The sequence below is a fragment of the Phallusia mammillata genome, chromosome 1 (assembly GCF_965637545.1).
Source record: "Phallusia mammillata chromosome 1, kaPhaMamm4.hap1.1, whole genome shotgun sequence".
Classification (NCBI taxonomy): Eukaryota; Metazoa; Chordata; class Ascidiacea; order Phlebobranchia; family Ascidiidae; genus Phallusia; species Phallusia mammillata.
This window is the reverse complement of record NC_137252.1, coordinates 20,267,213-20,287,829: the sequence shown is the minus strand read 5'-3', so window position 1 is coordinate 20,287,829 and position 20,617 is coordinate 20,267,213. Positions and strand designations below refer to the sequence as shown.

Genomic DNA, 20,617 nt, shown 5'->3' with positions numbered 1-20,617 from the left:
TGTATAATATGCACCCAAACTTTGACTCTTACTTAAGTCCGTAAACATAAAATTATTTCAGAAAAAAGAGCATCTTTGGGAACAACCGGATGTTATTCTGCCGGTCAGTATCACTGCGCATGTGCTAGCAAACTCGATAGCGAAGAAATGTTTCGGATTTGTGTAGGGTACATTGTGACAGCAAACGAGCAGGTGATCGAGCAAGCGTCTGATACGAGAGCATTGTGTTCGTATGGAGCGTGTTTGAAGTGAATAGCAGCCATCTTGATGAAACTTCTAATTAAACTGTGAATTGAAACTAATAGGTAGAGAACTGAACTCTCGCTCTTTATATAGCTGACATGTCTTGCGCATCCGTTCTGCGCATCGGACCTGAATTTCCGCCGCCGAGTTCGAATATCTAGCGCCATATAGGTGTCGATTTTTAAACTAGTACTGTAATAGCGGCCTCCACATGATATCCGGTCTGCGATGGAGATTAAAAAACAAACAATATTTGACAATAACACACCATCGCATCAAACGATGTGTCGTCAATCCCACCATACAAAAGCCAAACTAAAATATAGAGGTGGCTTAGCACATTTTACAATTGTACATACACTATAACCTATTTTAAAACGTAATATATTAACTAAACTTAATTTATGATGGGTCCCATATTAGCCACTATCTTTTATAACCTTAATTGTTTCTGCAGGCAAAAATGCATGGGTACCCACAAATGCAAATTGAAAAAATAATGCATTTTACCAAATAACCATGATAAAGTTTGGTGTTGTAAAGTAAAAAACAGTGATCAGCACCACGCTCAAATAATGATGCCATTAAAAGTACAAACTATATAAATCAGATTCAATTCAGACAATGTTTGAAGTTTGTCCTATTTAATGTTAGCAAATTCTTCAAACTACCGTATTTTTCCGGGTATAATGCGCAAATTTAATTAATTTATTGTCCTAAAATCTGGGGTGCGCATTATGCATGGGTACAAAAATTTTAAAAAAAAGAAGAAGAAAAAATCTCCCTCGAAATAAAACTTGAAATCACACCTTTCTTCTTGATGTTGTCAATCGCGCATCACATTTAGCCATCCTGCCCAACACACTTAGTCAGTAAAATTCATAATTGACGACACATTGTTTGATGCGATGGTGCAATCCTTGATGGTGTGTTATTGTCAAATATTGTTTGTTTTTTAATCTCCATCGCAGACCGGATATCATGTGGAGGCCGCCATTACAGTACTAGTTTAAAAATCCGCACCTATATGGCGCTAGATATTCGAACTCGGCGGCGGAAATTCGGATCCGATGCGCAGAACGGATGCGCAAGACATGTCAGCTATATAAAGAGCGAAAGTTCAGTTCTCTTCCTATTAGTTTCAATTCACAGTTTAATTAGCAGTTTCATCAAGATGGCTGCTGTTCACTTCAAACACGCTCCATACGAACACAATGCTCTCGTATCAGACGCTTGCTCGATCACCTGCTCGTTTGCTGTCACAATGTACCCTACACAAATCCGAAACATTTCTTCACTATCGAGTTTGCTAGCGCATGCGCAGTGATACTGACCGGCAGAATAACATCCGGTTGTTCCCAAAGACTTTATATTTATATTTGAGCATTGGTTTGTCAAAAATAATGAAGCTACGTTGTGACGAAAATTCGATCTTAACTGTGTTTGTAATACCTACAAGTTGACCTTTAGTGACCTGTGGTCATGCGGCGGCCAAGCTGACAACGAGATTTAAATACCATTTAACACGGCTATAAAAAAAAATTAAAAAAAATGTTTATTTTTTCACCTTTATGTTGATCAACAATGTTTTGCTTGACATTTACAAAACCGAAGCACTTTTATCGAATTTAAATTACGTCTTAGGCGTAAAACGTTCGCTGAAAGTGAGAGTGATAACTTATAAAACGACATGGCATTGCTGCGCAAAAACAGCTGATTTCTAATCACTGAAAAGACTGTCTCGTAAAACGTCTGTCCGGACGTCAAGCTGATCCCTCCCGCTCTGCACTAAACCGTTTTAATCGTAAACCACTGAATTTGGGACTTCTGTCTGACTGACAGTGTACACAAACTATGGGCTGTGAAAGTCATTATTTGGCCGATTAAGGCAAATTTTTGAATACTAAACGAGTAAACTACTGCAAACAATTGTTTGAAATTTCAGCACATTAGAGCTTGTATTTCTGGCCTAAAACCAAAAAAGATTGTTTTGGGATTTAAGGGGTGTAGATTATTTCAGGGTTAAAGGGGTAAAAAATGGGTAAATCCAATAAAACATTAGATAAGTATTTAGAATACCTTACATTGCACCAAGCAACAAAGCATGAGACTCTTAGATCATGTACTTTAGTCAGTACAGCCGTTTTCAAAACTTTACGTTTTGGGGGCTTGTGGGTGAACTGCTGGGTCATTTGGGGCCAAACTTTAGGAGGATCAGGTTTTAAACAATAGCTAACATATGTGTAAATTTAAATAAATTTAAAGCACTCTTTCTTGACCAAACGCGTTTGACAAACCAGCGTTAGACAGAAACGAATATTTTCGTTAGACAGAAACGAATATTATCCTGTTAAAAGTTAGAAAATTCTTTAGAAAACATCACATTGCACCAACCAACAGAGCACATAACTCCAAGATGATGTACTTTAGTCAGTACAGCCGTTTTAAAAATTTTACGTTTTGGGGGCCTGCGCGTGAACCGCTGGGTCATTCGGGGTCAAACTTCAGGAGGATCAAATTTGGATTAATATGTAACATCTGTCTAAATTTTAATAAATTTGGAGCACTCTTTCTTGACCAAACGCGTTTAACAAACCAGCGTTAGACAGAAAAAAGAAAAAAAAATACGGACAAAAACAATATGTGTCCCCTTCATAGAAGGGGACCCATAACTAGAAAGATGGCTTTCCCATATATTCCCATTTTATGTATTGTGTACTCCATTAATCAATTTACTATACACACCTTAAACTACACACATGCTTCCTCACACAGGTGTTTATGCAAATTAGTCATGGTAAAAAAGTTTTCAAATTCCTAATTTTTAGATTCTTTTTTAGAAAGACAAATTAGCAGAAAGCATCAACCCAAACTTCAAAAGGTTTTGTCCATATCCTGTTTACATTATATTGTCATATATTTACAAAAGTAGTAAAAAAATCAAAAAAATCTTCCAATCTGAGAATTTAATCTCTAGATTTAGCTATACAAGGCCAGTTCTGAAACAGTTAAAACTTTACTAGCAAACCTGGACAATATTACAGACAGTGACAAATTGGGAAGATATTTTGCAGCAAAGGTATCGATAACAAATTGTTCTTTGCCGAACGACTGTTTAATGATCTCTTGACACAGTTTTCAATAGCATGCAGTCCTTAGTGTTTAACAATAATGTTTCTCCTAATTTATATTGAACTTACATATTGTTTCTAGAGTATATGTGATCAAATTAAATAACCTACATTATGACAAAAAATCATTGTCAACTGTGTTCTGTGTTACCTACAAGTTGAGCTTTAGTGACCTCACATCATTAGGCGGCCAAGTTGACAATCACTGTGTAATAACTTTTTATTGAGTCTTTGGAAAACATCTTGTTTTTTACCTTCATGGTAATCAACAACGGTTGCCTGACATGTACAAAAATGAAGTACCATTTTAATCACTTCTAAGATATAAAACCTTCACTTAAACTTAAAAAAATTGTATGTTAACTTTATAAAACAACATAGCGTTACAGCATGACAGATGTCTAATCATAAAAAAAGACTGCCTCGTAAATTGTCTATTTATGCGTGAAGCAGTGATCTCCTGCTATGCATAAACCTGCCGCAATTGTAAACCATTCAATTACCCCCTTGAACCTTCCAGTGTTTGAGGCCATATCTATCATCTGTAAAAGTTTCATCCAAATGCACCAAAGATTTCACGTCAAAAGTGCATTGACAAACGTAACTGGACAAAAAAAAGAAAAAGTGTGTAAAATCAATGTCCCCTTCAGCGAAAAACAACTAGGCTGGTTTTTTAGGACTGTGATGTTTTTTCAAACTAAATTCAAGCATTGTAAAGTTTAAATTAGAAGGGTGGCTTTCTGATATGCTTCCATTTTATATATTCTATACGATATTTACCAATTTACTATACACATCATTTGATCTACACATATGATTGTTTTTGTAAACAAAAACTAATGGGTCCCCACACGCGTGTTTGTGCGGATTTACGGTAAACAAATGTTGCAGTGATTTTTAGATTCTAAGGACTAATTTTTAAAAAGCATAAACCAAACAATAAAAAAATTTTGTTCGTATCCTTTTTGCACTATTATTGTCATATAGTTACTAAAACATTAAAAAAGAACGAAACAAATACTTTAATTTAATCTCTTGCTTTGACGCAGATATTGTCGTCCAAGGTCGGGTATTAAACACAATTTTTTTTAGAAAGCTGTAACAGTTGTGTTACAGACACTTTAAATTAAAAAGCAATTTGCTAAAGTGTACACATAACAAATTGTTTTTCATTTAACTTTGTTTCGCAAAACCATTGACCTGTAGTAACCTCTCAGGGTGCACACGCCAACCGACTGTTTGACCTATTGACACCGTTTTCAATAGCACGCCGTCCTTAGTGTTCAACAACACCGTTTAACCTAATTTATACATGCCTTGAGTATTGATTCCTAAATTGATTGCAAAAAAAAACTCTACGTTATGACGAAAGAAAGTTCTGAACTGTGTTAGTAATACCTACTAGTTGACCTTAAGTAACCCGTGGTCATGCGGCGGCCAACCTGACAACGAGCATTTAAAAAAACATTTATCTTGCAAAAATGTCAAGTTTATTTTTTCAACTTTATTTTGATCAACAAGTTTTGCTTGACATATACGAAACCGAAGCACGCTTATTAGGTTTAAATCACGTCATAGGTGTGAAACCTTTGCCAAAACTGAAAATGTGAGTGATAACTTAATAAAACGAAATAGCATTGCTGTGCAAAACAGCTGATATCTGATCACCGAAACGACGTCTCGTAAAACGTCTGTCCGACGTCAAGCTGAGCCCTCCTGCTATCGTAAACCGTTGAGTTACTCTCTTGGGAATTCTGCCTACAGTGTCTTTCTTGACCAAACGAGCGTTAGACATATTTACGTTTCGGGGGCCTGTGAGTGAACCGCGAGGTAATTCGTGGTCAAACTTCTGGAGGTTCAAGTTTGGATTAATAACTAACATATGTCCAAATTTGAATAAATTTGAAGCATTCTTTCTTCACCAAACCAGCGTTAAAAATTTTACTTTTCGGGGGCCTGTGGGTGAACCGCTGGGTAATTCGGAGTCAAACATCTGGAGGATCAAGTTTGGATTAATAACTAACATATGTCCAAATTTGAATAAATTTGAAGCACTCTTTCTTTACCAAACGAGCGTTACAAACTAGCGTTAGACAGAAAAAAGAAGAAAGAAATAAGAAAAAAAAAATACGGACAAAAACAATTGTGTCCCCTTCAAGGAAGGGGACCCATAATAACTTTAAAAAGGTACTTTAATATGAAGTCAAAAATCATATTGCATGCCATGAAAATCATGGGGTTCCTTACCACTGCACTACAGCCAAACAAGTCAGTTAAAACATAAGAGAGTAAACGATATACAGTCCCACCAATTCATGAAAACGAATAACACAAAAATGAGACAGGCCCAAATAGATTTGCAACAGCAACTCATAAATAAATAAAGTTCTATGTCATAATACAGACCTAAAAACATAATTGCAAGCTGTAAATGGATGGAGATCAGCTATTATGTTAGTAACCCAAGAATTGCCGCCAAAGAAAATATTCAATTTGTTTAGATTTGTTATATTTCTTATTTAATCGTCAAATCAAAATAGAACAAACAGTAAATGTTATTCTTTTAGCATGACAAAAATAAATACCATTTTTTTCATGTGAGTTTTGTTTCTCTTCAGATAATGTCCCTGATGAAGTGATCTTCATCTGATTTTCAGCTATATATCTAAATATTTTTTTTGTTTAAAATGTTAAAAACACACTAAAAATAAACCGCAAAAACTAAGACTGAAACTAAAAAAACTAAGAAACTAGGTTCGGGCCGAAACCAAATATTCATTCAAAAGGCTGAATAAGTTCTCTTGTTTTCTAGATACAACTTATGGTTAATTGATGATGTCTAAAATGGCCCAAATTGTAGGTTTTGGTATCAATCTATGACAGCAGAAAAGTTCATGCCTAAACTACTATGGTGCATCACTAGTTTGTCCAACCAATCTGTAACATATTCAAGTTTTAACTTTTTTTCATGAAGTTGCAACTCTTCTATTGCATGACATATTGTGTTGTTGCAGTAAACCTTGGTTGTACATCAAGAAATGGTTTGAAATTATATATTTCACATTAAGCCTTTTTACATGGAGCGTTTAAGCGTATTCGATATGTATTTCTCTCGTTTTTAAAAAAGAAAAAAGGCAAAGCGTATTAAACTTCTCCGATTGTCGATACGCTCGGCACAGGTGGTTCGCTTAGGAGAACTCTTTTGCGAATAAGTAGGTCAACTTGAAATGATTGCTAGTTTTTCCATACACCAAGTTGCATATTTATTAAAGTTGTTCGTCCAACTCGAGCAAAGTTATACAAATTAGTCGTTTTTTTATACATATAACATACAAGAGACTCCAATGAAACAAATTTAACAGATTTGTACAGTCATATAAAGGACTTTTCTTATGTGCTGCTGTATTTTAGTATCTACAATTTAGAAATCAGCACTTATTACTATTGGAAAATGAAGTCAGAGTGATCTATACATTTTAAATGTTTCTTCCAACTATTCCTGTGAGTTTAACACAAGGGTGGGGAACCTGTGGCCCGCGGGCCGCATGTGGCCCGCTTGCCGTTTTAATGTAGCCCGCGTCGGATTTTTGTTAAAGTATACCACATAGCATTAAAAACAGTAAAATGCTTATGTACAAACATCTCCTAGAAATGACTTCGAAATTTTTGGTAATTTATATTCAATATCTCTCCATTTCACATTATGACGTAAACTTACAAAAAAATGCCACGCATTCAACCGCTTGCTATGATTGTGACGTAACAGTTACTGGATTGCCTCTCCTTGCAGTAACAAATCATTTGTCATGTGTTGTTAGTTTTAGATCAGTAATAGAGCTAGGGTGTTTTAACTCTTATTTTTTGGCGAAATAAGTGATAAACCTGTATGCCTTGTGTGTTGCAAACATGTAGCAGCAAAGAAAACATCAAATATGGAGCGATAAAATATAAAACCATTTGTGTGCTTTGGGTATTTTTACTCGGAATTTGAAAATAAATAAATATTTGGCCCGCCCGAAACTATTGTGCAATTCATGCGGCCCGCAGTACTAAGTAGGTTCCCCATCCCTGGTTTAACAGTTTATAATAAACAAATTTATACATTTGGTATGTCTAAACTCGACGCAAACATCTGCTGCCAAGGAATTAATTTAGATTTTTTCGGAAGAATACACAAACAGTCCAGAAAATACTGTTTGTATAATCACTTTACAATAATCACCATATCTTTTTTTGCGCAAAGCTGAAAACCTTGAATTCGATTCGGTTTGGCAGCCATGTAATTTTACGCTTTAGCGAATCGAAAACGTGACGTCATAAAATGCGCATCAACGATACGATTCGCTCATGTAAAAAGGCTTATTGCTGTGAAGTTTACGATTTAGTTGCAAAAATATGTGTTAAATCATTAAAACCTTTAAAACACCAAGACCAAAATGGGACTTGATAGGTAACTACAAACCTGCTTTGGGAAGCTTCAGATATAATGGAACTCTGAGAAAAAGCACTGTCGTAACCTAAAAAAAAACTAGTTCTAAATTTGTACAAAAAATCAATCCAGACCAAGAGAAAACCTGATGAGCTTTTTTGCATTATCTTTAGCTTTTGAAGCTTTTTGTCATGACTGTTACTGAAAAATGCTGGTTGGGAAGATCCTTTGTTGACCTTCATACATATTTCTTTGGGAGATACAGAATGTCCAATCAAGCAACCTACCACAAGAAACATGAATGTATCACAAACAAAAAAATTTAAAACTAGAAGCACATTTTAGCACATTTTGCCATTGCACATGCACTATAACATATATATTTGAAACATCAATATATTCCCTACTCATATTTTATATTGGGTCCCATATTAGCCACCTTCTTTTATAACCTTGGCTGTTTCTGCAGACAGAAACTCATGGGTCCCCACACATGCAAACCCAAAAATAATGCATTTCGAGAGATAACCATCACTAAGTTTGGTGTTGTAAGGTAGAACACAGTAATCAGTAATTGAACTATTCATGCTATTAAGTACAAACTATACAATTCCATTAAAAAATTTACACATTGCTTAAATTTTGTCTTATTTAATGCTCTATAAGAAAAAAGGGGTAAATAGTTATTTAACATCGAACAATTGAGACCTGTAACTGGCAGATTTTGCAAGTTGTTCAAATTTAATTTAATTTAAAAATTGTTTAAAAATTCGATTTTTAGGGGCCAGTGGGGTAAATCGTGGTGCCACAGGGTTAAACAGAAAAATGGCGATTTAAAATAGTGTGTTTTATACTGTTTATATTTCATTCAATTCTGACTTTGTCAAAAAAATGCACTCATTTAAGGGGCTGCTGAGATAAATGTGGGGGCTAAAGGGTTGAACGCAACAATAGATATCTATAAATAGCATATTCTACAAGCTATCCAAATTTCAGTCAATCCAACACAGGGGGCTAGAGAGGTTAATATTGGGGCTACAGAGTTAAACACAACAAACAGCACCTATAAATGACAAATTATACAAGCAGTCCAAATTTTAGTCAATTTTGACACTGTTTAAAAAACTCACCCACTTTAGGGGGCTAGTGGGGTAACTGTTGGGGTTCTACACCCAAATGTATAAAATATAGGATTACAATGAACCAATGAACAGTCCTGTAAAATTTCATCTAAATCGGCCAATGTCTAAAATTTGGACCACTAGGAGGTGTTTTGAGTAACAACCGGTTAACGCCTCTGACGTCATGAAGCTGTTTACACCCCTCTAACTGTCAACTGCAAAAACATCCACCAGACAACTCACAAACATTAGTAACATATGTGTGGTTGCATTTATAATACCACACAAATCTAACGTTTGTGGTGCGCACTAACAACATTTTACATTTTAGGGGCTAGTGGGGTAAATACAGGGGTTATCGAGTCAAACGAGGCAGATGGCACATCTACATAACTATATCTACCATATGTGAAAGTTTCATCCAAACCCCTTAAACATTTCATGGCAAAAGAAGGGGGACAAACTGCAGGGCGGAAAGAAAAAAAACAAAAAATCGAGTAAAACCAAGATGTGTCCCCTTCAGGGAAGGGGACCTATAATCATGGTGTGTATTTAGACCTAAAAATGTCTTTTAAAGCTCAACAAAATAAATATAACACCAACAATTTAATTAGAATGGTTGATTGATTACAACTATTGTCTATTATTTGTTAAGAAATCACATTGATCAAGTGCAATCTGGGAAAGCCAGTCAATCAGAACGATTTTCAAATTGCGGCCTATCATTTGTTGAAAAAAATAATTAAGGATAAACAGGATGATTTTAAACACTTATTTTGATCAAGTGGATTGTTAATTGTCTTTAATGTTTTTTCTCAAAACATTGAGTGATAAAATACATTGGTATTACTGTACTTCAAAGAATGGGGCACTAATGTATGTTCAGTGTATGTGGGATTTAGTGAAGTAATGATCCCTAAATCAAGTTTATTTTTTTAAACAAACTTGTGCAATGTTGAATTACACTAGAAGGGTGGCTTAGCACATATTGCCATTACACGTACTCTATGGACTATTTGAAAACATGTATATATTCCCTACACTTATTGTATATTGGGTCCCATGATAGCCACTGTTTTTGTGCAAAGTATAAATGCATTTTATGAGATAACCATGATAAATTTTGGTGGCATGAGCTTAATCAGGGCAATAACAAATTCTGCAAAATAATCATGCAGCACAAACTATACAATTTGCACTAAATCTGAACATTGTTTGTAAAATTTACCCATTTTAGGAATTAGTGAGGCAAATGATGGGCTACGTGGTAAAACTTAACAATCTACAACCCTAAGCAGCTTTTACTACAAACTGTCCAAATTCCATCTAATTCAAATATTGTTGTAAATGTTCACTCATTTTAGGGTTCAGTTTGGCTACAAGGAAAAACACATCAAACAACACCTGAAAATGGCATGTACTACAAACTGTCCAAATTTCATCTCATTCCGACATATCTTATCAAGTTCAAAGCCACCAAGCAATAAAGTAGATCACACAAAACACATGTTTAGTTGCCTCTATTACACAACTTGATCTTCCTATCTGTTTCCATTTTGTATATTTTATCCAGTGTACACATATATTGTATAATACATATTATGGGCTGTTAAGGTAATCACTTGGCTGATGGTGCTACATTTTTACAATGAACTAGAAACATGGCTTTCTAATATATTTTCATTTTATTTCATTCACGACCTTTAGTAAAAAAATCACTGATTACAAAACACCATGAGTTTAAAATAGATATAAGACTAGTCCAGCCTGGATTACAGTATAATTAAAGTTAAATTGTACCAATTTGTGAATCATATTCAGAAACCATTCCACTATCTTGATGAACAACACCATCCTTTGTCAGGGATATTAATTCATTGGATGAAGATGGTGAACTAAACATACCTTAAAAACATGTTGTACTAATTAAAAATTTACAATAATAAAATATTTCTATGTAACTGTATCTTTTATGAATCAAGGTTATAACTATATGTTTCATCATTTAAATTTATGACAAAAAATTCTCAGAAAACCTACTGTGTACATAACTAAAAATGTTTTTTCACATACTTACTTCGCCCTTGGATATTGAATGAATTATCTTCAACTGGATTGGAAGTGGAAGGTGATGTGGAAAAGGGTGCTAAAACATAAATCCTTGTTGGTGATTTAGTTCAAATGTTTAGGAAAAAACACTACATGAAAGCAATGTAAAAACTAAGTTAGCACTGTATGATATGTCAACAAAACCCTGCAATTTAACAGTGTTTTTACCAACAAGTAGTCATAAATCCACAAAAAGAAGTCACAAATCAAGGATATTAAACCAGAAAGGTGGCATTTCTATATTTTGTCAATTTATATATTCTACGTCGTATTATCCTACCTTACAGAGTAGCAATTTACTCTATACACCATCTGACCTAGTGACATTATTCTTTTTGCTTTTTTGCTCTCCCACAGACATGCAAATATTTCAAATAGGTTACAGTAATAATATGGTATGAATATTTCTAGACTCCCAAAGAAAAAAACAGTTGTTAAAATAGTCATAAAATCTTGATAGCATTAAAGTAATGGCAAATCGGCACAGATGCAATATGTGTTTGTAGTCCTGCAGAAACCTCTGGTGATTGTAATTCAGACAATAATCATTTGGCCTATATAAGTTCAAAGTACTCATTCATAAAAACAATACAATTCAATTTGTTTACATCTGGTTTTTTTGACATTTTTTTCTGTTGGACTAAAAGGAGATGATCTGCTCGTTGTAGAATGGTTGCCTTCAATTGGTGACGAACGCCAGTTTCCAGCTAGTGCATCAGGGGAATACCCATTTGCATGGCTTATCTTTACACCAACACCGATTACTGCAACATTTGTTCCGACCTGTGACAATTTAAGAAGCTACATGCTGTTGTTTATAAAGTGTTGCAACAAAGTTGGAAAAGTTTCAGCAAAACATATTAAAAACTAGAAGGGTGGCTTAGCACATTTTGCCATTAACATAAACCAAAACATATTTCAAAAAACGTTAATATATTCCCTACACTTATTCCATATCGGTCCCATATTAGCCACTGTCTGTTATAAAATTTAGTTGCTTCTGCAGGCAGAAACTCATGGGTCCCCACAAATTAAAAAAAATGCATTTCAAGGTGGGGTAAATGTGGGGGCTAAAGAGTTGAATACAACAATCGACACCTACAAATGGGTCCCCACAAATGCAAAGTTGAAAATAATGCATTTGAAGGTGGGGTAAACGTAGGGGCTAAAGAGTTAAATACAACAATTGACACCTACAAATGGGTCCCCACAAATGCAAAGTTGAAACTAGAAGGGTGGCTTAGCACATATTGCCCTTGCACATACACTATACCCTATTTTAAAAGATTAATATACTTCCTTTACATATTTTATTCTGGGTCCCATATCATCCACTGTCTTTTATAACCTTGGTTGTTTCTGCGAGCAAAAACTCATAGGTCCCGACACATGCAAAGTTGGAGATAATGCATTTCAATAGATAACAATGAGTAAGTTTGGTATTGTGAAGACAAACAAAGTGATTGGTACTGTGCACAAACTTAAAGTTAGGAAACCACAATGCCTCAATCAATAGTACTGCAAAATTTCAGTCCAATCTGCCAACGTTCAAAATTTCAACCACTAGAGGTGTTTTGAGCAACAACCGTTAATGTTTCTGACGTCAAAGGGCTGTTAACAACCCCCAAACTGCAATGGCGCAATAACGTCCACCAAGCAACCCACAAAGTCGCAAACGAGTAACATACAACTGGTTGCCCTTGTAAGACTTTGTTTGTGTTGCCCAGTAACATACACATACGTTTTACACTTTGGGGGCTTGTGGGGTAAATGTTAGGGCTACAGGGTTGAACAGAACAATCGACACCTATAATTGGCATACTTTACAAGCTATCCAAATTTTAGCCAATTCTGACATTGTTTACAAACTCACCCCTTTTAGGGGGCTAACGGGGTAAACTAGGGTTACTAGGGTTATCCGGACAAACAAAGTGGGATGCACATCTACATAACTATATCTACCATCTGTATAAGTTTCAGCAACATCTATCAAGCATTTGATGGCAAAACGAGTCAGACAAACTTTGGGGGAAAAATTTTTTTTCGGGGCTAGCGGTCAATTCTTACACTGTTTATAAAACTCACTCATCCTAGGGGGCTAGTGGAGTAACTGATGGGGTTCTGTACCCACACCGATATCAAAACACAATGACCCAACCACCAATCCTGTTAAATTTCGACCAGCATATGTTTTTTGAGCAGCAAACATTGCTAATTATGTTTGCATTAAGCTGTTACCACCCCCATAATTGAAATCTGCAAAAGCAGGCACTTGGTAATGTAAGTAGATCACAACAGAGCTCGGCCACTGTGTTTTTTTTTCATGGGTTTAAGTTCAGTTTAATTTTACATTCGCCGCCTTGCATTTTTGTCAAACTTGGTGCCTGGATCACAAACACAAGTAACATACATTCAGTTGCCTTCATAAGACTATTGTCCCACAGAAACTTTTTGTTGTTGGCCCCAGCAGCATAAAACATTTTACACTTTAGGAGTTACCAGGGTAAATACCTGGGTTATTAAGTCAAACAAAACAGCACATCTACCTGGTTTAATCTAACATCTGTAAAAAATGCCATCTGTGAAAAAAGTATAATCAAAAAGTATCCCCTTTAATTAAGATGACCCTATTAAGTGTTATTTTTTATATTGCTAATGATAAAACACTTCAAATATAGCATGGTTACCTTTTTTTTATCAAATGTGACACCCATGTTTGGATTATACTTGAATGAGGAATATACAGTAGCTGGTTTTTCAATACTGGTGTCACTTTGCAGATCAACTTCGCTTTGAAGCATGGAAAAGCTAAACAGTTTTTCTCAAATTTAGAGATAAAAGTAATAATTACTTAGGCCTATAATTTTGAAATAGGTTGTTTTTTACCAATTACTACCAGTTTTAGGATTTATGTACCAACACTGCCTTTTCCCAAATGCTGGAAATCTTCCGGAATCAGTAAGTAACAAACTACAGTAAAAGTTTCTTCTTCTTTTTGCAAAAGCAAAAAGTTGAAATAAATACCATTACTGGGTTGCAGGAGAAAAGTCCTACAGAGGTCCCAAAACACAGAATAACTAAATACTAGTAGTATTGTCAATGTATGCATTTTTTTCTTTAAAAACTTGCTCACAAGTTTCATTGTGCAACAGCTGCTATTGATATCGGACATGAAATAGACACTTTGAATTGACATAAATTTATTGTGTTCTCCAAAGCTTTGACAGTATTCTGGGCCATGTTTGGAAGTGACTTTTTGAAGAGAAAACTCTTATCTTCAATATGTATTCAAAAAAAGTTGTTGTAGACTAAATAGGCCAGCGGTTCCCAACCTGTGTTTCGCAACCCCAAGTCGGGTCGCCTGACAATTTGCCTGGGGTCGCCTAAGGCAGTGGCTCCCAACTCAGTTTAGGTTGTGGACTAATTTAGCAAATAAAAACCGAAAGAACCGTTATCAACATGCCTTTCCGCCATTGTTTGTTAATTCGTATGAACACTAGTAAACACAGGGTAGGGTGGATCTTTCATTTTTGAAGATTTACTTGTTTTCACAAAATGCTGATTATTGCCTTTCATTATGTAATAATACTGCATTTACATAATCATAATCACCAAGTCAGCTGCCAACTTGCGTTACATTCTCACGATAATATCACGATCCTCTAATTATAACTTACCGTATATACTCGCAGATAGGTCGAAACTTTTTCCTTATATTTAAAAAATAATAATAATATCACGATCCTCTAATTATAACTTACCGTATATGCTCGCAGATAGGTCGAAACTTTTTCCTTATATTTCAAAAAAAAATATATAGGTGTGACCAATCCGCTCGACATAAGTGCAAATCGCCACCAAGTCAGAACAAAATTGAAAGTTTTCAGCTATTGCAAGTATCGTATTTTCCGGCTAATATGCCAATTTTCAGGACCTTACGTTTTCCACCTAATTTTCTGGGGTCGGCTTATTGGGCGGATATAACGTATTTATTCGAGTATAACGCGCAAAATTTTGTACTAATTTTCTGTAAAAAAATTAAGGGTGGGCGTTATAAACGCGAATTGTAGTGGAAATGTGCTATTGCCACTGTGGTTCTATCGAATATGGGTGCATGCGCTCGTGCACACACATACCAATGTGAGACAGTTTCATGAATGCACACGCACATGCGACCGCTCAGCGTGAGTTGGATTCTCCCGCTTTGTTGAGAAAAAATGTAAACATATTTTGATTATATTTAGCCCTACAAAAAAAATAGGAAGTTATCTATGCAAAAAAGCTAGGGAAAGGGCCTTTTAAATCCCTAGATTTTCAGTGCGACTTATGTGCCAGTCAACTCTAAATTAAACTTTTTTAACACAAAACTAGAATGGTGGCTTTCTGATATACTTCCATTTTATATATTCTATATGCTATTTACCAATTTACTATGATCTACACATATAATTGCTTTTGTAAACAAAAATGAATGGGTCCCCACACGCGTGTTTGTGCGGATTTACGGTAAACAAAGTTACGGTGACTTTTAGATTTTTAAGAACAAATTTTTAGAAAGCATTAACCCAACAATAATAAATTTTTGTTCGTATTCTTTTTGCACTATTATTGTCATATAATTACACAAACATTAAAAAATAACGAAAAAAAATAATTTCAATCGATTCTCTTGCTTTGACCCAGATATTGTCGTCCAAGGTCAGGTTTTAAACCAGGGAGTCGAACCGCTTGTCATATGGGTTCAGGTTCGGTTCCGGTTCACTTGGTTTTGTTTTTAAGGGTTCGGGTTCGGTTCAGGTTTTAAAAATGTTTATTTTCGGGTTCGGGTTTTGTTCCGGTTTGGGCAAATTATCCGGTCCGAACCGGTTTGCGGTTTTTAAACCGGTTTAAATTTTTATTCGTTTCATTTTAATTCTACCCATCATATACCTGGCCTTATCAAACTCCAAAAGAATTTTGCCCCTGCACTGTTAATTTTGGCACGCCCTATAAGTGTTATCTCGCGTATTCTTCAGTGCTTTTTTGAGAAAAAAAGCACAAAATATCAGACTGCATTTTTTACTGGTTCAAGTCCGGTTCGGGTCCAACGCCAAACAAAATATGGGGTTCAACTCCGGTTCGGGTTTTTAGAAAATCGCAATTAGCGGTTCGGGTTCGGTTCGGGTTTAATGAAATTAACTGCTCAAACCGGTTCGCGGGTTCGGGTTCAGTTCTGGTTCGACTCCCTGTTTCAAACACACTCTTTTTCTAGAAAGCTGTAACAGTTGTGTTACAGACACTTTAAATTAAAAAGCAATTTGCTGCAAGTGTATACATAACAAATTGTTTTTCATTTAGCTTTGTTCTGAAAACGAGTACCATTGACCTGTAGTAACCTCTCAGGGTGCACATGCCAAATGACTGTTTGACCTTTTGACACTGTTTTCAATAGCATGCTGTCCTTAGTGTTCAACAACACCGTTTAACCTAATTTATACATGCATTGAGTATTGATTCCTAAATTGATTGCAAAAAATGCTACGTTATGACGAAAGAAAGTTCTGAACTGTGTTAGTAATACCTACTAGCTGACCTTAAGTAACCCGTGGTCATGCGGCGGCCAACTTGATAATGAGCATTTAAAAAAAACTTTTATCTTGCAAAAATGTCAAGTTTATTTTTTCATCTTTATTTTGATTAACAAAGTTTTGCTTGACATATACGAAACCGAAGCACGCTTATTAGGTTTAAATCACGTCATATGTGTGAAATCTTTGCCAAAACTGAAAATGTGAGAGATAACTTAATAAAACGAAATAGGATTGCTGTGCAAAACAGCTGATTTCTAATCACTGAAACGATGTCTCTTAAAACATCTGTCCGACGTCAAGCTGAGCCCTCCTGCTATCGTAAACCCGTAAGGTTACTCTCTTGGGACTTCTGCCTACAGTGTCTTTCTTGACCAAATGAGCGTTAGACACATTTACATTTGGGGGGCCTGTGGGTGAACCGCTGGGTCATTCAGGGTCAAACTTCTGGAGGATCAAGTTCAGATTATTAACCAACATATGTCCAAATTTGAATAAATTTGAAACACTCTTTCTTTACCACACAAGCGATAAAAACCAGCATTAAAATTTTTTCTGTTTCGGGGGCCTGTGGGTAAACTGCTTGGTAATTCGGGGTCAAACTTCTGGAAGATCAAGTTTGGATTAATAACTAACATGTGTCCAAATTTGAACAAATTTGAAGCACTCTTTCTTTACCACACGAGCGATAACAACCAGCATTAAATTTATTTTTTTTCGGAGGCCTGTGGGTGAACCGCTGGGTCATTCGGGGTCAAACTTCTGGAGGATCAAGTTCAGCTTATTAACTAACATATGTCCAAATTTGAATAAATTTGAAACACTCTTTCTTTACCACACGAGCGATAAAAAACAGCGTTAAATTTTTTTCTGTTTCGGGGGCCTGTGGGTGAACTGCTTGGTAATTCGGGGTCAAACGTCTGGAGGATCAAGTTTGGTTTAATAACTAACATGTGTCCAAATTTAAATAAATTTGAAGCACTCCTTCTTTACCACACGAGCGATAAAAACCAGCGTTAAAATTTTTTCTGTTTCGGGGGCCTGTGGGTGAACACTAAATGCAACATATCGCTTTGTTTTTGCATTTGAACAAGTTGTTGGCCCCAGCAGCATACAACATTTTACACTTTAGGTGTTGTAAATAGTAACAAACATGTTTACAAACATTTATTGTTGTATTGTTTTGACCCGCCAAACACATAATAGTTTGTCACAAACATCAGATTGATGTTAATTGAATGTGTTGCCACAACTTATGCCTTTTACAGTTACTAGTGATGATGCATTAGTAACATTGCACAACTTAACAGGTGGCCTGTTTCTGTATGGCTACATATTTCATAATAATGACACTTTTGTTGCAGTTTTACTGAGTAAGCTAGACAGTGGCGGCAAAATCAGGAAATGACAAAGCTTTCGCTAAAACCAATTATTCTTTCTGTAAGTTAGATAACAGTTGGAAGCTGATACCACCCAGCTTAACGGTTTTGAGCTAGAGAAAAAGCCTATGTTGCAAGTGTGACCGGGTTTCGGTCTTGCACTTTCAGTTTGGGTCTGTTTACAATTTTGTACAAAACGCTTTGCCCTTTCATGTGCCGTTTTGAATTATAAAATGAAATAGGCAACAGAACAACTGTTACAATATGTACAACAGCTACTAGTCATTGACGTAAATTAAGTATTTCACGAACGGCCTGGTACATTTGTTTGGAAAATTTTCTGAGGCAGATCGAATGACATCATAGAGCGTCATTACGGAAAAAAATTCACACATTTGAGGCCATTATGAGCCAAAAATAATGACCTAACATTCCAAACTTCTCCTTCAACACTTTTTTTCTCCACAAGAACAAATTTCCCAATAGATTTGAATGTGTTTTGTTGATCTGAAATCAATGACCCAAGAATGCGGGCACACTCTTAGCTTTTAGATCTGTGTAAAGTTAAGGCTGGTGAAAGTTAGTTTTGTTTCAAGCTGAAGACCTTCATCTATTAAACAGCAATAACAGAAGGTATGTTTAAACATGAACAAAAAGGCGTCAAGAAAAAAACGGTTAATCAGGCTTCCAATTTGCCAAGACGATTCCTGAATATCTCAATGCTATATAAACGGCACACAAATTACTAATTTGAATCTTCCCAGGCAAAACATGGGTGCTATAAAGCTCAAAAAAAGCAAACAATTTTAACAAACACAGTCGACTACATTGAAAGTTTAACCTGCAGTAACTTTTATCATCTAGTAGCTATGTCCACAATGACCACACTTTCGTGTACATGAGATTATTTCATGTATTTCACGAAAAAAAACATGCAAGCTTATACATCAATGGCTTTCTATTGTGGGAAAATGCACCACCACTTAAATATTGCATATCGCACAAGAGTCGCAAGACCAAAAAGTATGTTAAAAATAAAACTACCACCATGTTTCTAATAAAATATCTAGTTCATTTTAAGAGGAGACATTGCCTACCGTAGTTAAAAGCATGTTTATGATAGATGTAGAATGATAGACGATGGTTTAAAATTGTCCTGTTTTCTTAATTAAGCAGATGTAACAGATTGGATAGTGAAATCCTAATGATTAAGTTCGTTCTCTAACAACCCATTTGCTATGTACAAAAAACATTTGGATTTACAATGAAGTATTGTATTGTTAACATACAACTTAAAGGACTGAGACTCTGTGTGTAAAAAACACAACAGATAGACACGTAACTACCATTATCCTTTACAAGGTGACTGCTGGGTCGCAGTCATTTGTGAAACAAATGTGACTTCTGATATTAAACTAGAAAGGTGGCTTTCTGATATACTTCTATGTTAAATATTCTATATGATGTTTACCAATTTACTATACACATCATTTGATCTAAATCAGTGGTTCCCAACCTGGGGTTCGCGGACGTCCAAGGGGTCCGTGAGATGGTTTCAGGAGGCAAGCATTTTTAGTACCATTACTATACCATACCAACAGTACAATATTTTTAAGTTTCTAAACCGTTTTTACAGCCCTGCATATGAGTGAAAACTTAAACCTTTGGTTTGGGAAAACTTGAGATTGTTACCTCGATTGTGACATCACAACACACATGAACAATAGAACTTATTGTGCTTTGTTTCAAGTGTTGTACAACAGAGAATTTATCTCTTTATTGCATTTACTGCTACACTAGAGAACTTTATTGTGATTTAAGGACTGTGAAGGTTGAAATTCTGCCCCCAAAAGCGAAAGTATAATACCGTATAATAGTATATAATAACAGGAAACGACAAACATAACCAGACTACAGTACATTCCATTGGGGGTCCGCGGACCTACAAAATTTGTAAAAGGGGTCAGTGACTACAAAAAGGTTGGTGACCACTGATCTAAATATATGATTGTTTTTGCAAGCAAAAATAAATGGGTCCCCACACACGTGTTTGTGCAGATTTACGGTAAACAAATGTTGCAGTTATTTTTAGATTTTTAAGGACAAATTTTTAGAAAGCATTAACCCAACTTTTAAAGAGTTTTGTCCATATTCTTTTTGCATCATTATTGTCATATAATTGTTCTTCAGTAGCCTAGTGCGGGATAGTCGCCGAACAACCATATAAAGATTTTTTGACACGGTTTTTAATAGCATGCAGTCCTTAGTGATTAACAATACCGTCTCCCAATCAATATTTAACTAACGTATTGTTTCTGGAGTATATGTGTAAAAATTAAAAAAGCTATGTTGTGACAAAAAATTATTCTCAACTGTGTTCTGCGTTTCCTACAAGTTGACCTTCAGTCGCCATAAGGCGGCCAACTTGTCAATGACCGTTGAATGACTTTTCATGGCATCTTTGAAAAACATGTAGTTTTATCCCTTTATGTTAATTAAAAACATTTGCCTGAAATGTACAAAACTTAAATATTGTTTTAATTACTCAAGAGATACAAAACCTTCGCTAAAATACGCATGCTAACTTAATTCAAAAACATAGCATTACTGCGCTGATCTTGTCATTAAAAAGACTGCC

The 20,617-nt window shown here is 35.4% G+C and overlaps 1 protein-coding gene across 3 annotated transcripts in view; it reads right to left on the bottom strand.

Annotated features, from left to right (window-relative positions):
• LOC145223363 (TOG array regulator of axonemal microtubules protein 1-like) overlaps positions 1–20,617 on the bottom strand; it is a 118,712-nt gene that overhangs the window by 36,268 nt on the left and 61,827 nt on the right. For all 3 annotated transcript variants that reach the window (XM_080089788.1, XM_080089782.1, XM_080089797.1), the window contains 7 exons: positions 13,721–13,841; positions 11,642–11,816; positions 11,002–11,070; positions 10,725–10,829; positions 7,949–8,086; positions 7,837–7,891; positions 5,960–6,039 (listed from right to left, as the gene is read on the bottom strand). In XM_080089788.1, coding sequence (XP_079945914.1) covers positions 5,960–6,039; positions 7,837–7,891; positions 7,949–8,086; positions 10,725–10,829; positions 11,002–11,070; positions 11,642–11,816; positions 13,721–13,841 — 743 coding nt within the window. The remainder of the gene's footprint in view (positions 1–5,959; positions 6,040–7,836; positions 7,892–7,948; positions 8,087–10,724; positions 10,830–11,001; positions 11,071–11,641; positions 11,817–13,720; positions 13,842–20,617) is intronic.